This window comes from Labrus bergylta, chromosome 11, assembly GCF_963930695.1.
Source record: "Labrus bergylta chromosome 11, fLabBer1.1, whole genome shotgun sequence".
NCBI lineage: Eukaryota > Metazoa > Chordata > Actinopteri > Labriformes > Labridae > Labrus > Labrus bergylta.
The window spans coordinates 22,064,891-22,082,755 of NC_089205.1; the positions used below are offsets into that span (position 1 = coordinate 22,064,891).

The 17,865-nt window shown below is 39.0% G+C and overlaps 2 protein-coding genes across 3 annotated transcripts; both read right to left on the reverse strand.

Moving 5' to 3' along the window:
- Positions 1-137: 137 nt before the first annotated feature.
- Positions 138-8,289, reverse strand: camkk1b (calcium/calmodulin-dependent protein kinase kinase 1, alpha b). 2 transcript variants are annotated; one of them, XM_065960721.1, is made up of 17 exons: positions 8,005-8,289; positions 5,458-5,852; positions 5,327-5,374; positions 5,185-5,238; positions 5,040-5,091; positions 4,794-4,927; positions 4,452-4,488; positions 4,348-4,369; positions 4,141-4,229; positions 3,625-3,824; positions 3,444-3,497; positions 3,290-3,363; positions 3,024-3,111; positions 2,773-2,901; positions 2,385-2,488; positions 1,250-1,300; positions 138-867 (listed from the first exon to the last, which is right to left on the reverse strand). In XM_065960721.1, exons 1-17 carry the CDS (start codon positions 8,051-8,053, stop codon positions 783-785), a joined length of 1,665 nt encoding a protein of 554 aa, XP_065816793.1. In that variant the 5' UTR covers positions 8,054-8,289; the 3' UTR covers positions 138-782. The 2 variants fall into 2 exon arrangements, with proteins under 2 accessions (XP_065816793.1, XP_020506728.2); XM_020651072.2 differs by having other exon boundaries at positions 138-870; positions 8,005-8,284.
- Positions 8,290-12,753: 4,464 nt separating this feature from the next.
- LOC109996779 (mitochondrial uncoupling protein 2) lies at positions 12,754-17,223 on the reverse strand. Its single transcript, XM_020651067.3, has 6 exons — positions 16,728-17,223; positions 15,992-16,199; positions 14,816-15,019; positions 14,054-14,155; positions 13,791-13,971; positions 12,754-13,677 (listed from the first exon to the last, which is right to left on the reverse strand). The coding sequence occupies exons 1-6, from the start codon at positions 16,851-16,853 to the stop codon at positions 13,563-13,565; spliced, it is 936 nt and encodes a 311-aa protein (XP_020506723.2). The 5' UTR covers positions 16,854-17,223; the 3' UTR covers positions 12,754-13,562.
- Positions 17,224-17,865: the final 642 nt, after the last annotated feature.

Genomic DNA, 17,865 nt, shown 5'->3' on the forward strand with positions numbered 1-17,865 from the left:
TCTTGTCCTTTGTACTGAAGTGTCTTGCTCTCTTGATTATTGATTTGTTAAGGCCTTCTGGTTAAAGGTTGGGCTCTCTACCTTTTACACAATGCTGCCCTCTACTGGTGTGAAGATTTTACTACAATAATAATTAAAAAAAAGTCAGTCTGCTGTGTTTTGAGAGATGTTTGAGGCGCTATGAAGCTAGAGAGCATTTTTTAACATTTCACCAGAGTCCATGTTGATGTGGAGTTTGTTCCTTCAGCAGATTCTTAATGTCATTTCTAAAACTATAAAGGCGTCCCCAAAAAAACATGTCTCAAGGTTGCCATCTAGTGCTTTAGATTTCAAACAACTAAACTGTGAAGGAATGAATGCCGCAATCATTCAAGGCCATTGTTTAAAATAACCACTTTTATTTTCTTCAACCACCGTAAGAAAATGTAAAAATATCTTCTTTTTTTTTGGGAGGTGGGGTGGGGGATCGTATTCATATCTTTAACAATCCAAGTAAATGCTCACATTCATCTGTAAATTGGATTTTAACAAAACAGAAAACATGCAGAGAAGCCAGAATAAAATCTAATCTTTCCTGTGATCATTATATGCACTATCCAGTCAGTTATATTCACAATATTGCAGACCTATAACAGTCCTAATCCTTAGCGTAGGAAAAAGCATTTGAGCACAAAACCATGAAGGAAAAGCAAAATTAGGAGAGATAATTGAAAAAGAAAGAAAGAAGTAAATGTAGAAAACAAAAAGAATATTCCTGCATATTCTCCTCCACTAGTCTTTGTTTAGGAGTCCGTACATTCTGTAAACGTGTCGTCCTCATACAAGTCCTCCAACTCTCCGTCTCTGCTCCCCTCGTTGCTGACTTTCCTACTGGAGACAAATGCTCGATTATGTAGTTGCAGGAACTGAATGAATTCAGAAATGAGGAGGAGGAGGATGGGGAGCAGGGCGAGGGTGACACTGGACTACAAATGTCAAAGAGTACATTATTGTGCTCTTGTCCTCCACAGAACAGCTGATCACTCTTTATCCACATAAACCTCCAGAAGACATAAGAGAGAGACGGGGAAGCCAACAGTAAGCACTCGGCAGCAACCGTGTGTCCATTTATTTTGGGTACAGCATGTTGTTGAGTGCTTTGTGTTGTCTTGTCTCTTTTAAATCCTCTTAAGGCTGAACAAACAACTGATGAGCTGTGCTGTGTATGAAGCGCATGAAGCTCAGCCTATATGCTGTTATAAAAAGTTACCTCAAGGAAGGATGAAGCTGAGTTGAAGACCCCAATAAGCCCCAAGAGCCACTGCAAGAAGGAGATGTGATGTAGATGTTGATTAATTTGGGACACCATCAATGAGAAACACTGACTGTAATGAAGCTCGTTAAAGGCACAGTCAGACATAGTGGATAAGAATGAGTTTGCTTTTTTCTGACTTCGATCGAAAATTGATAAAACTGTCAAGTCTTCATGGTAATTATGAAGCTACAGCCAGATTAGCCGCTTATCTTAGGTTAGCTTAGCTTAGCTTGTTTTAGCTTAGACTGTGAACGTGTTGATCAGTTATCTTAACAGTCGTCGCCTGCTTTAACCTGTAAAGCGCACAGGTTGATTCTGTTGTCTTTGATCACAGCTAGTTTATTAGTTTCCCCCCTGTCGTCTGTTGTTATGCTAAGCTAAGCTAATTTAGGCTGCTGTCTGAAGCTTTCTTTTAGACAAACAAATCTAATTAAAACATTTTGATCTTCTTCTTTAAGCCGGTTGTCTCAGACTTTTAATTTTTAATTTAGATCTGCAATTGGGGATTCGGTTTAACCAATGTTTATAACTCCAGCGCTCAAATATAAGTCCATGTTTTATCCATCGCAGTTTCTGTGTCTTAGATTTCCTCATTCACATATCACAGATCAGACGGCCTGATTGCACAGATTCTCTGTGTGGGAGTCTGCCGAGCTGGTGGTGCAGCATGATCATGTGTGGAGGAGGCTGCAGCTCCACATCGCTTCACATGGAGGTGTAATTAGCCCCTTCCCCCCCACCCCCCCTTAACTGACAGGACTGTCTTCTTAAGGGAAAATAAAAGCAGTGCAGCCATTACTGCTGCTGTGGGGCATCTGTTTAGCTTTAATGACAGGACAGATGCTGTTATCAGCCTCAGTGTTCGACTGATTTAAGGACAAAAAAAAGAAGAAGATCATTCAGTTATAGAGCTAGTTAGTATTCTAGAAATATGATATATTTATAAGAGAGAGACACCTTGCATATAAAGTATGTAACTGATCTATTTTTATCCAAGCATCTGCTGGCTGTTGTTTTGTTCCAGGCCTAATCGCAGAGCTGGCGCTTTGTCAGAGCGGAGCAGGCAGGATTTGCAGAGTAGGCTACTTACGTAAGAAGACCTCCAGGAGCAGACATGGACCTCTCCGCCCGTCTGCCCTGACTCTCAAAAGGATTAGTGAAAGAGCGCTTCCTCAGCATGGACTTTACCAGGATCTGCAGAGGACATGAGAGAGAGTTCCAAGAATGTTTTCATTCTGAAAATCTACGGGGGAAGACACACCTGTGCCTTACATATGTTTTTGTATTTCTATGTGAAATCTTGTTACAATTCTGGTAAATTATTTTTCTGGTTATCTCGATACTTAACAGGTATCCTATAATGCCAAGAGAGTTTGTTTAAATGTCTCCCTACACCGACCCTGCTGCTTTTTTGGACAGTGTTTTCTGTGATGTGAAGTGTTAAACAGAGACGAGAGAGGAGGCGTCCTGCCACTCACCACAGTGGAGAGCCTGGGGATGAGTTTGACGCTGTTCTGCACCTCCTCCTCAGTCACCTCCACCGCCGTGCAGTGCTCCTCCTCCAGAGGAAGAGGGTTGGAGCCGTTCTCCGTCACCCACGGATGGAGCTGTAACATCACGCACCGAGAAACACGAGGATTATGCGGAGAGTTACACAGATTGAAAAAAATAAATACATGGCAGTTTTTTTTTATTAATCGAATAGAGTCACTTTGTCCTTTGCAGTCACCTTCATTTGGGGGATGGTGATTCTTGTTCCGGGGTTTTTATCCAACATTCCTTCAATGAGATCCCTCAGGTAGTTGCTTATTGTCGGCCTGTGGAAAAAGTTTAAAGTGTTTTTTTGGAACAAGAGCAAAATCCACAACATCGGCCCTTTGGAGAAACACCTGCACTTAAATTGTCCCTATAGACTCCGTGTTTTAAACTAATTCTGTCATCCTGCTGTAGCTACACACACCCTACATGTCATTCCTCTGCCGAATGTTTGCTTACATCTCTGGATATTCCACAGGTTTGTTCTTGATCTTGTTGTGCAGAGAGATGATGTATTCGTCATAAAAAGGGCACTGGAACCGAAAGAAAATCAATCATCAAAATGGTGCTGGCTGCTTTTATTCTCTATGCAGTTTGCTGTGAACTTACTCACCTTCCCAAAGACGAAACAGTACAGTGTGACTCCCATGGCCCAAACGTCCAACGCCTGTAAACAAACACAGTCATTATCAGAGCTGTCATTAATGAGAAGCTGGACAGAACTTCTCACATTTAGGCATTGTCTATAGTAGTCTATTTTACAGTTAACGCGTGGAAGAAGTTTTTGTCCTCACCTTCCCGCTGAAGCTCTGCTCGTACTCGGTCATCATCTCGGGGGCCATGAAGGCCGGCGTCCCGGCCGTGCTGTACAGGAGGGCGTCTGCACCCTCAAACTCATTGCTCACACCAAAATCTGCGAGCTTGACGTGACCATCGTCTCCCAGCAGCAGGTTTGAGGGTTTGATGTCTCTGTGGATGATTTTTTGGTAGTGCACTGGGCAAGAGAAACCAAGAAATGGATTACCTTCCGATCAAATGAAATTGCTTTAAAGTCATTAAATTAGGATCCCTGGTCCATTTGTGTAAATTAAGCACTTAGAAATTAAAGACATGAACACTTGAATATATTAAAACTTATGAAAGAACATTGGACTTTCACTTGATAAAAATGTAATATTGACTTCAGAAAATTTGAGAATGTTTGATACTTCACAGCCACTGTATGTATACATAACATACATAATCAAAGGTTATAGTTACATTCATGGCTCTATTAGATAATTATAAAGTATTATTTTCTGTAATCTTACAGTACTCTATTCCCAGGACGACGTCTCTGAAGTAAAAGCGGGCCTGCTCCTCTGTGAAAGGATCGTCTGTCGGCACCTCCATCACCGGTCTGTCCGACAGGAGAGGTGGAAGAGGAAGGTAAAGGTATAAATACACATTTCAAATCACCAACAGGCCAAATGCTCAATGGATTACGGTTTGATAACACGATAAGACACACAACATACCCTTTTGTCATCAACTCGAAGGCTTGAGAGCAAATAATTAGAGTTTAGTTTCATAAGACTAAATGTAGTTATCGGTACATGAGGAAGGATGAATGAGTTCTTACCCATATGAAGTCCGTCTTCATCAGGATCGTCAAGAACCTGCAAAACAAGTCAAGTCACTTTTCTGTTCTGCACAAATATACGACCAGTCATTTCTTGAAACCATCAAAATACACAAACACAAGTTGCGTTCTTTTGGCTTAGAGCTTGTCTGATGACAGTGGGTTTCCAAGTGGAGCTTCAAAACTTCAATCTAATAAAATGTCACTCTTATACTATCACTAGATGTATTGCTAACAACAGCAGATACATTCCCCATGCTTTTATTTCCATGTGCCTTACAACTGACTAAAAACTGGATTTTTCCAGACATCACATGCTGCAGGACTGAGTCAGTGACTGACCTCTACCAGTTTGACAACGTTATGATGGTCCAGTTTCTTTAGGATGGCGATCTCCTTGTAAGCTTTCTCCAGAGGCAACATGGCTTTGGTGTAAGGGTCCTGTGGAAAGGTTGCTCCTTGGTGAGAGGGGCGGCCTGAAATTAAACACAACATACACATGGAAAACAACACATCACAAGAAACAGCACAGGAACATTTGATACTCGTTATACATTATAACTTGGCAAAACAGAGCTCTTCACTCACGCAAGAATCCACTCTGCCTCATCAGCTTCTTCTTTGAAACAACTTTCATCGCCTGAATTCACCAGATATAGCAAATGTTAGTAAAAGCCAAACAGAAGTGCAAAACAATAGACCACAGATGCATAATTTATAGGTTTTAACTTACGTAGTACTGCTCAGAATCTTCACTGTAAGCCAGTCTTACCACTCCATATGAACCCTGGGGTGTAAAAAACAACAAAGAGCCTTATAAAGCATACACATCACTTCTGTTTCAGCTTCTCATATGAGCAGTTTTGATGAATTACCTTTCCAATCTCTTTGTTCAACTTGTACTGGTTGAGCTGGACGCAATCCTGCAGACAATGGACAGAAACTGTGATCAGTAAAGAATCATATTATGGATGTTTTGAATGACCTCAAACTGAGTCAAACTCACATCGCCGCCTGTGATGGACACACGTTTGGTCTCGATGGTGGGCTGTCGGGCCATGCGGCTCCCCTTCTCCTGCAGTGACATCTTCCTGTCTGAGAATCGAGCTCTCTGAACACTGCTGGGCCTATAGCCATTAGGCGGGGTCACACATTTAGCAGCCACATTCATGGCGGCCACCAGGTCGGCCAGATCACAGTTATGCTCCGAGTCCAGCCCATTATTGTGGTCCAAATCCAGCCCGTTCATGTGCTCCAGGTCCAGCCCGTTATTGTGCTCTGAGTCCAGCTCATTATTGTGTTCTGAGATCAGATCCTTATTGTGCTTTGTGATCAGCTCAGTATTGTTGCCGGAGTTCAGCCTGGCCCTGCAGGCGGTGTAGGCGCTCATGGTGGATGGATCTGATGCACACACAGCAAAACTTTTTATCTTGGTATAAGCAGGAAACGATGATTCAGCATTACACTAAAACAGAAAATCAGACACAAGTTTAATTAAACAACAAAGCTTCGAAAAAGAGCTTTTATTTAGGAGTGTCTAAAAAGAAGCTTGTCAAAATGTTTAGTTCAAAGACATTGACCTTGAGAATGTGGAGTTTTAAATTCTTCTTATTTTTCTTGAATCGTCAACATTTAACATCAAATTAGAAATATCATCCAAAAGCTGAGGTCAAACTGAGATTTGCACAGAAACAGATCCAGCCTCATTTTGAATAGTAGGATAAGTTTTGCTGAATCCGTCTTTTGATGAGTTAGATTATGATCAGACAATCTGCTGCTTCTACTCTCAGACCACTAGACAGATTATCATTCTGCCATTCAGCGAACAAAGTTGGTTGGCACTATATGGCTCATGATGAATATTTAGATCTTTTTTTGAGATTACTTTTTGGGCTTTTTCCCACCTTTATTGAGCGAAAGGACAGTGGATAGATAGGAAACAAAGGAGAGAGAGAGAGAGAGAGTGGGGAATGCCATGCGACAAAGAGCCAAACAATACTCTCAGTACCCCTGAATATTTCAAACTGTGATCTCAAAACCAGGAGTGCAGTTGTTTAACTGATTATTTCCTCTGCATTTCCAAATCGTTGCAGGTGAGGCAAACTCGATTTTAAAGCCTTGATAAATGATTGTATGAATACATTTTTTTTTAAAATTGGACTGTTGACAATTTTATTTGTATTAATCGCTAAACTTTGACAGTACATTTTGTTGTAAAATTCCATTATTTTGCATTCCAAATTTTGCATTTGTGATGCTTTTAATCTTTAATATGTACTGTTGTAAGCTTAAAGTACTTCTCTGCCTGTTTTGATAAATACCTGCTTTTATTTTGAAAGAATATAAGGATTTTTAAAAAAGAATGATGGCATTAACTTAACCACAGAAAAAGGAACTTGCTACGCGGTTAAAAAAAAAGTGAAATGTTTGATGTCATTAGGTTTAAATTACTTTCGACTTGTTAACGTTGTCTGGGAGTTTTCTTTAAAGAGAAAAGAGACATTGAAATGTGCAGCGCTGTCTTTATTTTCTATCATGCAGGTTCAGGAACATGCTGCGAGGGCTTAACTACGGTGTGCCAAAAGAGACAAAAACAGCATGCGATTACCTTCATTGCATCGCGATTAACACATTAACGCTGAGAGCCCTTCAAAATAAAGTGGCATTCATAGGAAGGAATGATGCTCTAATGGAAGTTTTTGGCATCGCCGAGTATAGATAAATCAAGGATGATGTTGAGAAACGTAAAAAAACAGAAGAGGTAGGATATTCTTTATTGTCCTTCATTTAACCCATACATAAGTACGAATACCGAGCCCAGAAATCCATTCATTAAATCATAACTTCATATACTGTGTTCAATTTGTCTTCTCTGTACACTTGAAGTTGACGCAGAAGCTCTTTAGAGTAAACACCATCAGTCTGGTGTCTTTAATGAATTATGAGTTTTGGCCCTTAGTCCTAACTGCTTTGTTTGCTGCTCTGTCACTTCGATCTTTCTTAGTATTGGAAGTATTCACTTGTTTGAAACCTAAACAGGAACTGTTTGTGTTGTGTTCTTTATCATTACATAATGTTTGAATGGCTGAGCACTTAAACTGGGGGCTTAGAACCTGAAAACAGATTTCTTATTTCTTGTGCTCAGATTCGTCTAACAGATGGCAGAAGACTCAGAAGAATAAATACAAACACAGGAAATGAGAAATTTCACCTCTGACAACAGTCTGGCAGCAAATAAGAGACAACTCATTGCTCAAAATACAAGCCAAAGAACTGAAAAGCTTCTTATGTAACGAGGTGGAAAGCTTTAATAGGCTAGTTAATTAGGTTTAGAACACTTACACAACACACTGGACTGATACAGTATGTATACATCTTTTAAAACACATGTGCTCCCTTTGAAACATGTAAAGGTTTAACACTTGTTTATGCTGAATAAAAACCAAAGTAATACTGAAAAATCCTAAAACATTCTGAATCCCTTTTAAAATCTGACACTTGTAAAATAAAGATCACTTCAAGGTAAAATGTGTTGTTTTGTTTTTGTACTCACATAGTGGAGGTGTCCTGCTGTGTTGAGGGCTGCTCATGGTCATCCGCATGTTGTCCTGCTGCTCCGAAGGATGGAAAGTCCTTTGTGTCTCAGTGCAGGACTTTCACTGACAGGCAGGGAGGGAGCTCTGCAGTGCTCATCTTTAAGGATTAGCTCAGGCCACATATAGCCCGGTTATTCTGAGGGAGGCCAGCAGTGCAGTGGTGATCTGCAGGGCAGGTTGTGGTGGCAGCTGCACTCTGGTCAGACAGAGCTGGACATCATGACAAACACAATCTGGGGAAAAAACACACAGAGTGACCTCACTAGTGTTTGGTAATAATAACACATTATAGATAACATACACTTTGTTTTTATGTAATAAAACTATATGCTTTCTCTTTTCATTTAATGTACTGTATCTTGCTTGTTATTCAGATATATAGCATACAATTTTTTTTAAAAATACATCATTTACAATAAAATAACCTGAAGATTCTTTAATATTTCACTAAAAGTTGAAGGACTTTTTAATGTACAAATTATTTTGAAATGTCTCCTCGATTCTTTTTTTCTGAACATCAATATTCAGAGTTGTTATTTTGTATATATAGATATATATTTTTGGTCATATTTTTGTTGTGTTTGTAAGATTTTACATTGTAAATGTCTATTGTATTTTTGATGGTTTTGGAGGTGTCCTAAAACAAAAGTTTGCTCTGGCCTCAGCAGAGGTGAAAATGTCCTTTCATATGGGTCAGGAACATTTCTGTTTCACATGCTTGATGGCAGTCCAATCCTTTAAACACACCTACATGTCAGTATTCATCTGTAGTTCTATCTCCTGGCAGGCATTATGAAACAGCCAGTTTGAGTGTTGGATGTGGTTTCAATCAGTAGCCTGAGGGTGGCGCCTCTTGACCTACCTGTTGTACTTGCAGGTTCAGATGCTGCAGAGAAAAAGCTGCTTTCAGCTCAAATATTGGCAAAAGTCACTCTTACTTTGAAAGTTTGAAACCTCAGTTTAGTTGTTGCACTGTTTTAGATAAACATAATTTCCTAAATTTTCATAATTTGGTTCATTTTAAAAATGCATGTTTTATGTATAACATTTTGCACGGACTTGCTCCTCCTCCTTTCGAAGGACTTTATAAAGCTGAAGTCTGCCAGTGGGATCGGCACCGGGGCCACAGCCCGAGGAGACTGTGAGGTCCCACACAGACGCACTACATTCAGACAAACTGTTCTGTCAGTCAAAGGAACTAAATATTGGAATATTCTCCCACTCACAATAAGAGACTCACAAACATATGCAACTATTCAAAACACACCTCAAACAGTGGATAAAAGAAAACCAAGTCTGTGACCACCTTTAACCTTTAACCTCTATTATTGTCTTGTGTCACTTGTGCCTTTGAATTTGTATTTTATTTGTAATTTGTCTTTCTCTGTTACCTGCCTAGGGACAACAGATGGAAACTAGCACTTCTGCTATAATCTGGCATTTTTATCGCTGTAATTGTTCATATTCACTGTCCCTAACAAACAAACAAACAAATAAATAAATAAATAAATAAATAAATAAGTAAGTAAGTAAGTAAGTACAAGCAACTGGAAAACTTTGATGCACCATCTTGTTGAAATAACAACTAGAGTACTTGGTGAAATATATTTTAGTATCAATGCCTTAACTTAACTGTGATTTACTGTCAAGTGTCAGTTACCAAAACTGCCTGATATCAAAAATTTAAATTGAATGCTTAAAAAAAAAGTTTTGGTTCAATTTTAATTATTCATTTGTGACATAATGTAGTTTGCAACTTTGTATCTTTTTCAAATACCTTCAATGCCTCCTAGTAGCCATGACCATAGACTGAAAATATTAAGGCCATGACACTGGATTGACAATTAACAATATATATTAAATGCACACACAATACATACAGTAATCTAAACTTCTTTTGAATAAGCCAGTTCATTGATACATGATAACACGTATTTATTTACACAATAAATGTATGATGGCACCATAGACTGTAAGGATGGCACACATATTCTTAGCTAGCTTAGTTAACTAGATAGTGTTAACTACCTCATATAGCCTACGTAGGCCTATACTTTTGGACACAATTACTGTTGATATTATGCACACACACAAATGTTATAATGTTTAATTATATCAAATACTTTCAGAGGTAAAATGAAGTAAAAACTTACACGTACCCGGCCTTGCAGACTGACCTGAGAGGTGAGCCTTCCAGTCTTCGTGGTCGACAATAAATAAATAAAAATAAATGTGTCCCTGGCAGTCACAGTTTTATAAGAATTAAAGGTTCCCAAGATATTCAATAGGAAATGCATGCGGGTCATTTTGACCCAGTTATGGAAGCTCGGTGTGGTAATACAAAAAACACTATTTATTCAAACGTAGAAAATGTAAGTGAAAATATTCAATGGGATGATATCATAAACATGTTTTTTGATGAATAGGCTACCAGGAATAAATGATAGCAATTTATAAGTACAAAGACAAACAACCCCACCTCGTCATTTTTGACATACTTGTGCATAGCATATGGTTATGTAGCCAATTTTTGTTTTACTAAATCATAGAAACGATAGTGATACACAGTTAATAAACATTTATTTGTATAAACACTAAATTTAAGCTCTTGTATTGGAAGAGAACTGGGTAGAGACAATGTATGGTATAAAGCAGCTCCAGGTTTCTGGATGAATCATTACATGATGAGTGAATAGATATTCATGTAATGATTCGTACAGAATCACATAAAACTGTTCAATAAAAGCTTTTTTCAAGTCTGAATAGTTTATGACCTAAGACTTATAGATTGTCCCTGGGGGGAAATTGGATCTGCAGCAGCAGTGATAAAAAAAAAACAACAACACAAGGTGCGACACATTGAATATACAAGCACAGATACATAACCTCATATTAAAACACATGTTGCAGCTGTAAGGGCTGGAGCTATATAATGAATTCTGCCCTCATACTCTTTGTAACTATCAGATGTGCTTCCTAAATGAGTACTAATAATTTAAGGCAATGGATGAGTAAAACCTACTAAAATATGTTTATTTCTTTTTAAAAGACTTTCCTGATCCAAAGCCTCTTGAGGTAAATTAGCCAGTCGTTATTTGTAACACAACTGCATCAATTAATTCATTGCAAACTTTTATGACAACCATTAAATACATTCACTAATCAATCAGAAGTGTCACATTCACTTTTACCAACTTTTTTTAAAAACAGGATTTGCTCTTTTCTTTGTCATTTTTGATACTAAATGAAGAATATTTTGTTTTTGTTCTGTGGTTCAACATAAGAAGTTATTTGAAGGCATCACTCTGGACTCTGGGGAACTGAGATGAGCATTCTTTTTTTAAAATATAGCAATGAAATAATCTCCAGGTGAGAAATATGCTATAGTTGCACAGCTACACTTTTCTATCATTTATTGAGCATCACACACCAATTCTGTTATTAATGAATTAATGTATCGCATGTTGATCTGAGTTTTATGTTTTTTCTATTTAGAATATCACAGAAATAAATACACCTCAAGATATCTGTCATACCGTAAGATTGTAGCAGCAGCACTGAACACATCTGAAAGGGAGGAAATTGGTCCTATTGGATGACTGTGGTGACAAACAACACCCATTTTAAACAGCTGATCACACAAAAGGAATCATGCTTCTATGTAATTGATGTATCTTTAACAGTTTGGTACAGTTTGCCAAACCAGTTCAACCATCACTGGGATGATTAGCGAGGTGGAGCAAGTTCAAAATCTTTTGATTATTATCTTTGTCAGACACTCCTTTTAACTTACAAGACTCCAACTGGGCAGTTTCCTTGTCAGTCCGCTGATCCTTTGTGTTTCACTTTTTCCAACTCATTTACCTCAGAGACCCTGTTTTTTTGTTTTTTTTCTAAACAAAAACATGAAGAGATGAGCTCCTGAGAACAGGGTTTCCATTTCAAATGGCTCCCAAAAGATAACAATCATTTTTGCAGTATTTCAAAAAATATGTCAACGCATACTAAAACTGAGTCTTTTATTCAATTTAAAGCTGTTATAGCTGTTATTTTCACAGACTGTCGGTATGGAGACATGGTTCAGGAATGTTTTATCTTCACATTGTTTCCTTGAACGGACACACGTAAAGGAGATTATATAGTAAAGTATCTATGACAGCCTCCATACATGAACATCTTGGTGGGTTCGAATGAGGGTCGAGGCTGCTACATTTCTTTTTACATGTGTGTGTGTCATGATGTATGTGTGTGAGTGTGTGGGGGGGGGGGGGGGGGTCATTTCTTTGTTTATTCCATTCAAAAGATATTTTATTATTAGATGATGTTGTGTAGGTATTGTCCAAGTATCCTGTTTTTATTAGGTTATTAACAGATGCACACATCATTGCATATTACACAATTTCCCAAATACTTTCCAGTATTTATATCTAATAATTTTAAAAGATGTGTATGTTCATTATGTGTACAGGTGTTGATTTGCATCCCAAACTTTACATTTAGTTATTTAACGTATAGATCGTTGACTGGAAATGAGCAAAGCAAAACTGCCCAACATTTTCCTGTTCCAGAAATGCAGTTGTGATATTTTTCTGCTTTTCTTGTCATGTGTGACGGTTATTTAATATTTACATAGTCGGGAAAATGTTTGTATGGAGAGAGTAAATCACTGATCTGAAGCAAACAGGTGACAGGCAATAAAACAAACATAAGTCAGAGTCATCTTTATTTGCTCTTGGGCTGGTATTCTTTTCAAGATCATTACAAGGCATCAGTATTCATTCAAGACTAATAAACAGTTTTAAAATAATAATCATAATATTGGGTTTATTTTATAACTTATATAAATAAAAGATACAATATGAAGAATTATTACACAAAAAAATCTAAATTAGTTACAAATGGACTCAACCTATGAGAAATCTTAGAGTTGTAAAGGGACGTATTTTGTCGCGTTGCTGTGGAAACACCGGATGTTACGTCAAAGACTGAAGCTAACAGCTGCTGTACTGTTGCTGGATGTGCTAGTGGGATATAAACGTCATGTACACCGTATCTGGATACATAAGCTCGTCAGTAAACATATTATCTTCCTAAGGTCTGTTTTCACCCGTTCGTCTGGACTATGGTCAATTCAGAGTTCGTTTTCATCGGGGGTGGGGGGTGGAGCAGCCCCCTCAAACCTCAACGTCATCTTTTGTTATTGTTTTGATTGAGAGCCACCTGAGACGGAATTTACATACTGTGCATTTAACAAGCTGTTGATCCATAATGAAAATACACATTAATTGCATCTCAAGAATTCACATACAAGTATAAATTTTTCACATGCAGTATTCATGAGAAAAATAAAATTTCACTTTCAACAAAACATTCAGTTTTAACCCTGAGAAAAAAACAGGTCTGTACCAGCAGCAGTCATTACTGTCCCTGTGAGGCACGTGCTGTGTGACGATGTCTGTCCTGTATTTGACACACCAGTTACACCACTCCAGTGCCAAAGCAGCTGTCAGACAGGTCAGAGCGGAGAGTCCCAGGACTGCTGACATCTCATCACAGCTCTCTTAATCTGCTCGAAGCTCACAAACATGACGATGTTCCAGGAGCCCAGACGGAGAAACGATGGAATAAATCTAAAAAAGGGAACACAGTAAATCAGGAAAAATTGCATTTTCCCCCGACTTTTTGCTTTGTTTAACTTTTGATTTTTGTGTTTATGTTTACTTTTGATAGCAACACAACATACCCCTTATAGAACGCTGTGGGTCCCTCATTAATCAGCATGGTAAAGGCACAATTCAAAGCACCGCTGTACTGCCCAGGCCTTGAATTCATGAAGCGGGTTTTCACCACATCCACTGGAGATGCTACGATGGTGGTGCAGAAACCTGCTGCGAAGGCGGCCATGAAGTGACACGGCATGTTGTCTGCCCAAAAAGAAATACTGACTCAGTTATTAAGGGCCTCGGAAAACACTGTGTTGACTAAGAGTGAAATGTTTACACTTGCCTGTCATCAGGTTGGACTTCAGGATTTGCTCTTTAATGATGTCATAGGTCACCAGCTCAGAGCAGTTTACGATGGCATTACGAGTGATGTTTGGCAGGCAACCTGAAAGGACGTTTCAATCATTTAAAATAATACGATCAAACCTGAGGAACTATAAAAGGATATTCCATAAATCTAGCACAAGAAAAAACAGAACTTTTTAGAATAACAAAAGACCATGTACAGTCAGAAATATCATCATTTATTTCTTCTTCTTTGCCAAAACCTATTGCCTACATTGCCCACAATTCAATGCAACCACTAGCAATCATAGCTGTCAATCCTTTTATGTGCTTTGATAGTAGAAGCTAACGTGGTCTTACAGTATGTCACTAATAAGAAGAAGACAACATGTGTCTGGTAAGTTCATTTCTACCTCCATATCTCCAGATTTCTTTTTTAAATTTAAACGTCTAGTTTCAAACTTCAACAGACTTCAATTGCCCTGAGTGACATCACTCGAGGCCATTTTTTCAGTTGACTAATTTAGGAAAACAAACTACTTCTTCACATGCGCAGTTCTATATCCCTTCCATTTTAAGACTGGATATTTTTCAAGTTTACGACTTTTGATAAAACAGCAGTAAATATAAGACACGGCCAATGACTTATACTTCCAAAGCCAACCATCTAGAGACCTTTAATGATTTTTAGTCTTTAAACTGTAACGCCTACTCAGCAGTGACATAAAATGTCATTACATTTCCCAGCTTTCTAAATTACCTTTCCAGAGCCCTTTGAAGCCCTCATCTCTGGCAATGATTTTGTAGGCATGGATTGTGCTGTTGTACCTCTTCACAGAGCCGCTCTCAGGCAGGCGGATCTGAGCCTGAAACCTGACCTTCACTACATCTGTTGGCTGAGCGAAGGCCACCGCCATCCCTCCAGTGGTGGAGCCTGCCAGCAGCCGAGCCCCAATTCCTGCATCTGTGATACAACCAATGCATATTAGAAGTGTTTTAATTTGAAGCAATGAGCAAGTTCACATAGTGATAAGAGACTGCACAGAGCTGCACTTCTGTTGAGGATTACACGATTAACTAGTGAAATGAAGTCGACTCAAAATAAGAATATGGCTGTCAGGTTGGCCTTGTAAATTATCTGCCAGTATCATATGGTCCTGGCAAACAATAAACAACACTCCACAGTTGAAAGGTGTAAGACTACAGGCTGGACAGAGACAGGAAATAGTTTACTCTACAGTATAGACATATAGTGCAAAGTGAAATACAAACAACTCTGCTTGCTAACGCTGCAGGTTTAACTGGTTATCAGCAGACAGACACTGGATGTGGAAACCTGGTCTTCATACTTGAGTTATGTCCAAAGATGAAACCTTTAAAGTTAACGACACTGCCATGATGGATGCTGAGCAGGGAAGGCCCCCAGCGTAAACACAGATCTGTTCACTGACAGAGGAATCTGCCCTGTGCTCTATATCCCCCCCGAGCTGGATTTATGTCAGAGCAGTTTGGACAAAGCAGCTCTGCATTTGGAGAGCATCTGTCAGGCTTTCTTTGCACTTAAATATTATATTTTACTATCAAAGATGTTCCTTTTTTCTCTTCTATAGTTTTAACAATGTTAAAGAACATGTGGTGACCCTGTAAACCCCAGCTGTCTTTATGTTTGCAACTGTAAAACATCCTTAATGTAACATCCTTTTGAAAAATAATCTAAGACTTATTTTTGAAACAAAATTGCAGCAGGGTTAGTTTCCCTTATAAAAGCCTCTGCTTTACCCATTTTCTTATTTAATGTTAAGTTCCAATGCTTCTGTTGGAAAACAAGCAAACTGAAAGTCATTATTCTATTTCTACCTACAGGTTCCGGCACCTCCTCAGTGGGACTTGAGCGCTTTATTTGTGTCAGTATTTGTGGGAACATTATTGCACATACTGTCTGAGCCCCCGGTGTAGAACTGCTTCATGGTGTCATACAGGCCGACGCGGACTGAGGCGAAACACATCTGCCTCTGCAGTCCAGCCACCAGTCCACTGTACAGGCTCCTCGGGCCCTCGGTCTTCACCATGGTGGAGATGGTACCAAACACACCTCTGTATTTGGCCCTCTGGACCCCAGAAGGAGGCTTGGACTCACCTTGAATCTAAAAAAGAAAAAAATGCAACACAAATAAACACATGTGTCACTGAGTTTCTCAACAGTGTGCTGGTAGAAATATGCATTTGGGGTTTCTATAACAACCAAATCAGTTTCTTTTGAAGTTTAAGCAATTATTATGTTTTTATTTGTTATAAATGTTACAACCCTGGTTTGACATAGAGCTACATGGACTAGTGTTTAAATATTTCTCCTTAGCACTAATAACCATCGACCACACAAAGTGTGTTGTTTTGAATGAATTTAGAGGTTTTATAAATCAGAGATGTTTGTTTTCTGATGATGTAAAATACTCATGGTGAGTTTTCTTTTGAAGCTGATTTAACTGAATCATTAAACTTACACCTGCCTTATCTTTGAGAGAAAAAAAACGTCTACTGGGATGTAATGTTGAAGAAGGAATGATTAAGAAGAGCTAGAAATAGGAAATTACAAATGTTTTAGGTCTAGTCCCAGTGACATGTCAGAGTTCTGCCTGGCAGCTCTGCCTCTCTGTGAAGTTACTGATCCTCACCTGCAGTCTGACTTTGGCTGTGTCCAGGGGGAAAGTGACCAGGTCGGCCACACAGCCAGCTGCTCCAGCTGAAAAGACCTTGACAGCGACTGTAGGGGCCAAATCTGCGCTCTTCACACCAACCATGATGAATGTTTTATCCACAAATGAACTTCGACTCAACAACAGAGAACCGCTTCAGTACCTTGTCCGCTGGCTGCTGCTACTCATACAAGTTAAATATTCTAAAAACACGTCCCCTCATGGCGAGTCCAGGTGGGCTACCGCCAACGTCAAGTGTCAGGTATGGAAAAGTCAGTCATGCGAAAGCTAATTCCTGTCGTCGCCATTAAAAAGCAGCAAACTGTCATGTCAATTTAAACTGAGAAGAAATAAGAAAAGCAACAGTTGGCCTCCTCCCATATAGACTCAGAGAAACTAAAAACAGCCGGCAGCAGGTCGAGCGGCCGACGGTGAGCTGAGAGAGAGAAGGCTGGGTGCTGACTACAAGTCCAGCCTCTCCTGCACACTTGTTGACTCCTTCCAGAGAGCTGCAACGCCCTCAAGAAAAACCCTTTACAGATACACATAGGTGGCAACCTGCACGGCAGAGATAAAGAAAAGGAAGTGCCAAAACTGCAGTTCCCTCTCCAAGTGGCCACTTGAGGCTGGCTCAGAAAATGAGTTTCTCCACATTAAGCCATAAAAATGCCAACCTTCATAGCGAAATGAAAACATATTGACATCCCAACACAAAAAAAAGTAATAATGTAGATTATTTTAACTAATTACTGAAGGTGAAAATGATTTACCTACCAGTTTATTAAAGGTATATGGATGATGAAGGGCTTGGTCCTGTAACAGGTTGCCACAGCTAAAATAATCCAGAAACTAAACTAAACTTGAGATCTCTTAATTTTGGAGCCTTTTGGAAATTTCTAATGCCAACATTAAACTTCTATTTTTGTTGAGTCATGGCCACGTGGCCGTAAGATCTCAATTATTTTACAACCAAATAAAGTGTCAATCAAATGTTTTATTAAATAAACAACAAATACATGGTCAGTTGCCTTTTCACTGCAATACTATGATTATTTTCCTATTTTATACAAGAGGGTCTGACTGGACCTATACCTCGCTACATTACTGTTAGACAGCG

Excerpts from the sequence above, each read along its gene's own strand:
- camkk1b (XM_020651072.2), bottom strand. The coding sequence starts at position 8,053 with ATGCGGATGACCATGAGCAGCCCTCAACACAGCAGGACACCTCCACTA. Across the intron at positions 5,375-5,457 it reads TGTCCATCACAGGCGGCGAT|GATTGCGTCCAGCTCAACCA; the intron begins GTGAGTTTGACT and ends CATTGTCTGCAG. Across the intron at positions 4,370-4,451 it reads TGAAGACGGACTTCATATGG|CCTTCGAGTTGATGACAAAA; the intron begins GTAAGAACTCAT and ends TTTGCTCTCAAG.
- LOC109996779 (XM_020651067.3), bottom strand. The coding sequence starts at position 16,853 with ATGGTTGGTGTGAAGAGCGCAGATTTGGCCCCTACAGTCGCTGTCAAG. Across the intron at positions 16,200-16,727 it reads CAGCCAAAGTCAGACTGCAG|ATTCAAGGTGAGTCCAAGCC; the intron begins GTGAGGATCAGT and ends TTTCTTTTTTAG. Across the intron at positions 15,020-15,991 it reads CTACACCGGGGGCTCAGACA|ATGCAGGAATTGGGGCTCGG; the intron begins GTATGTGCAATA and ends GTTGTATCACAG.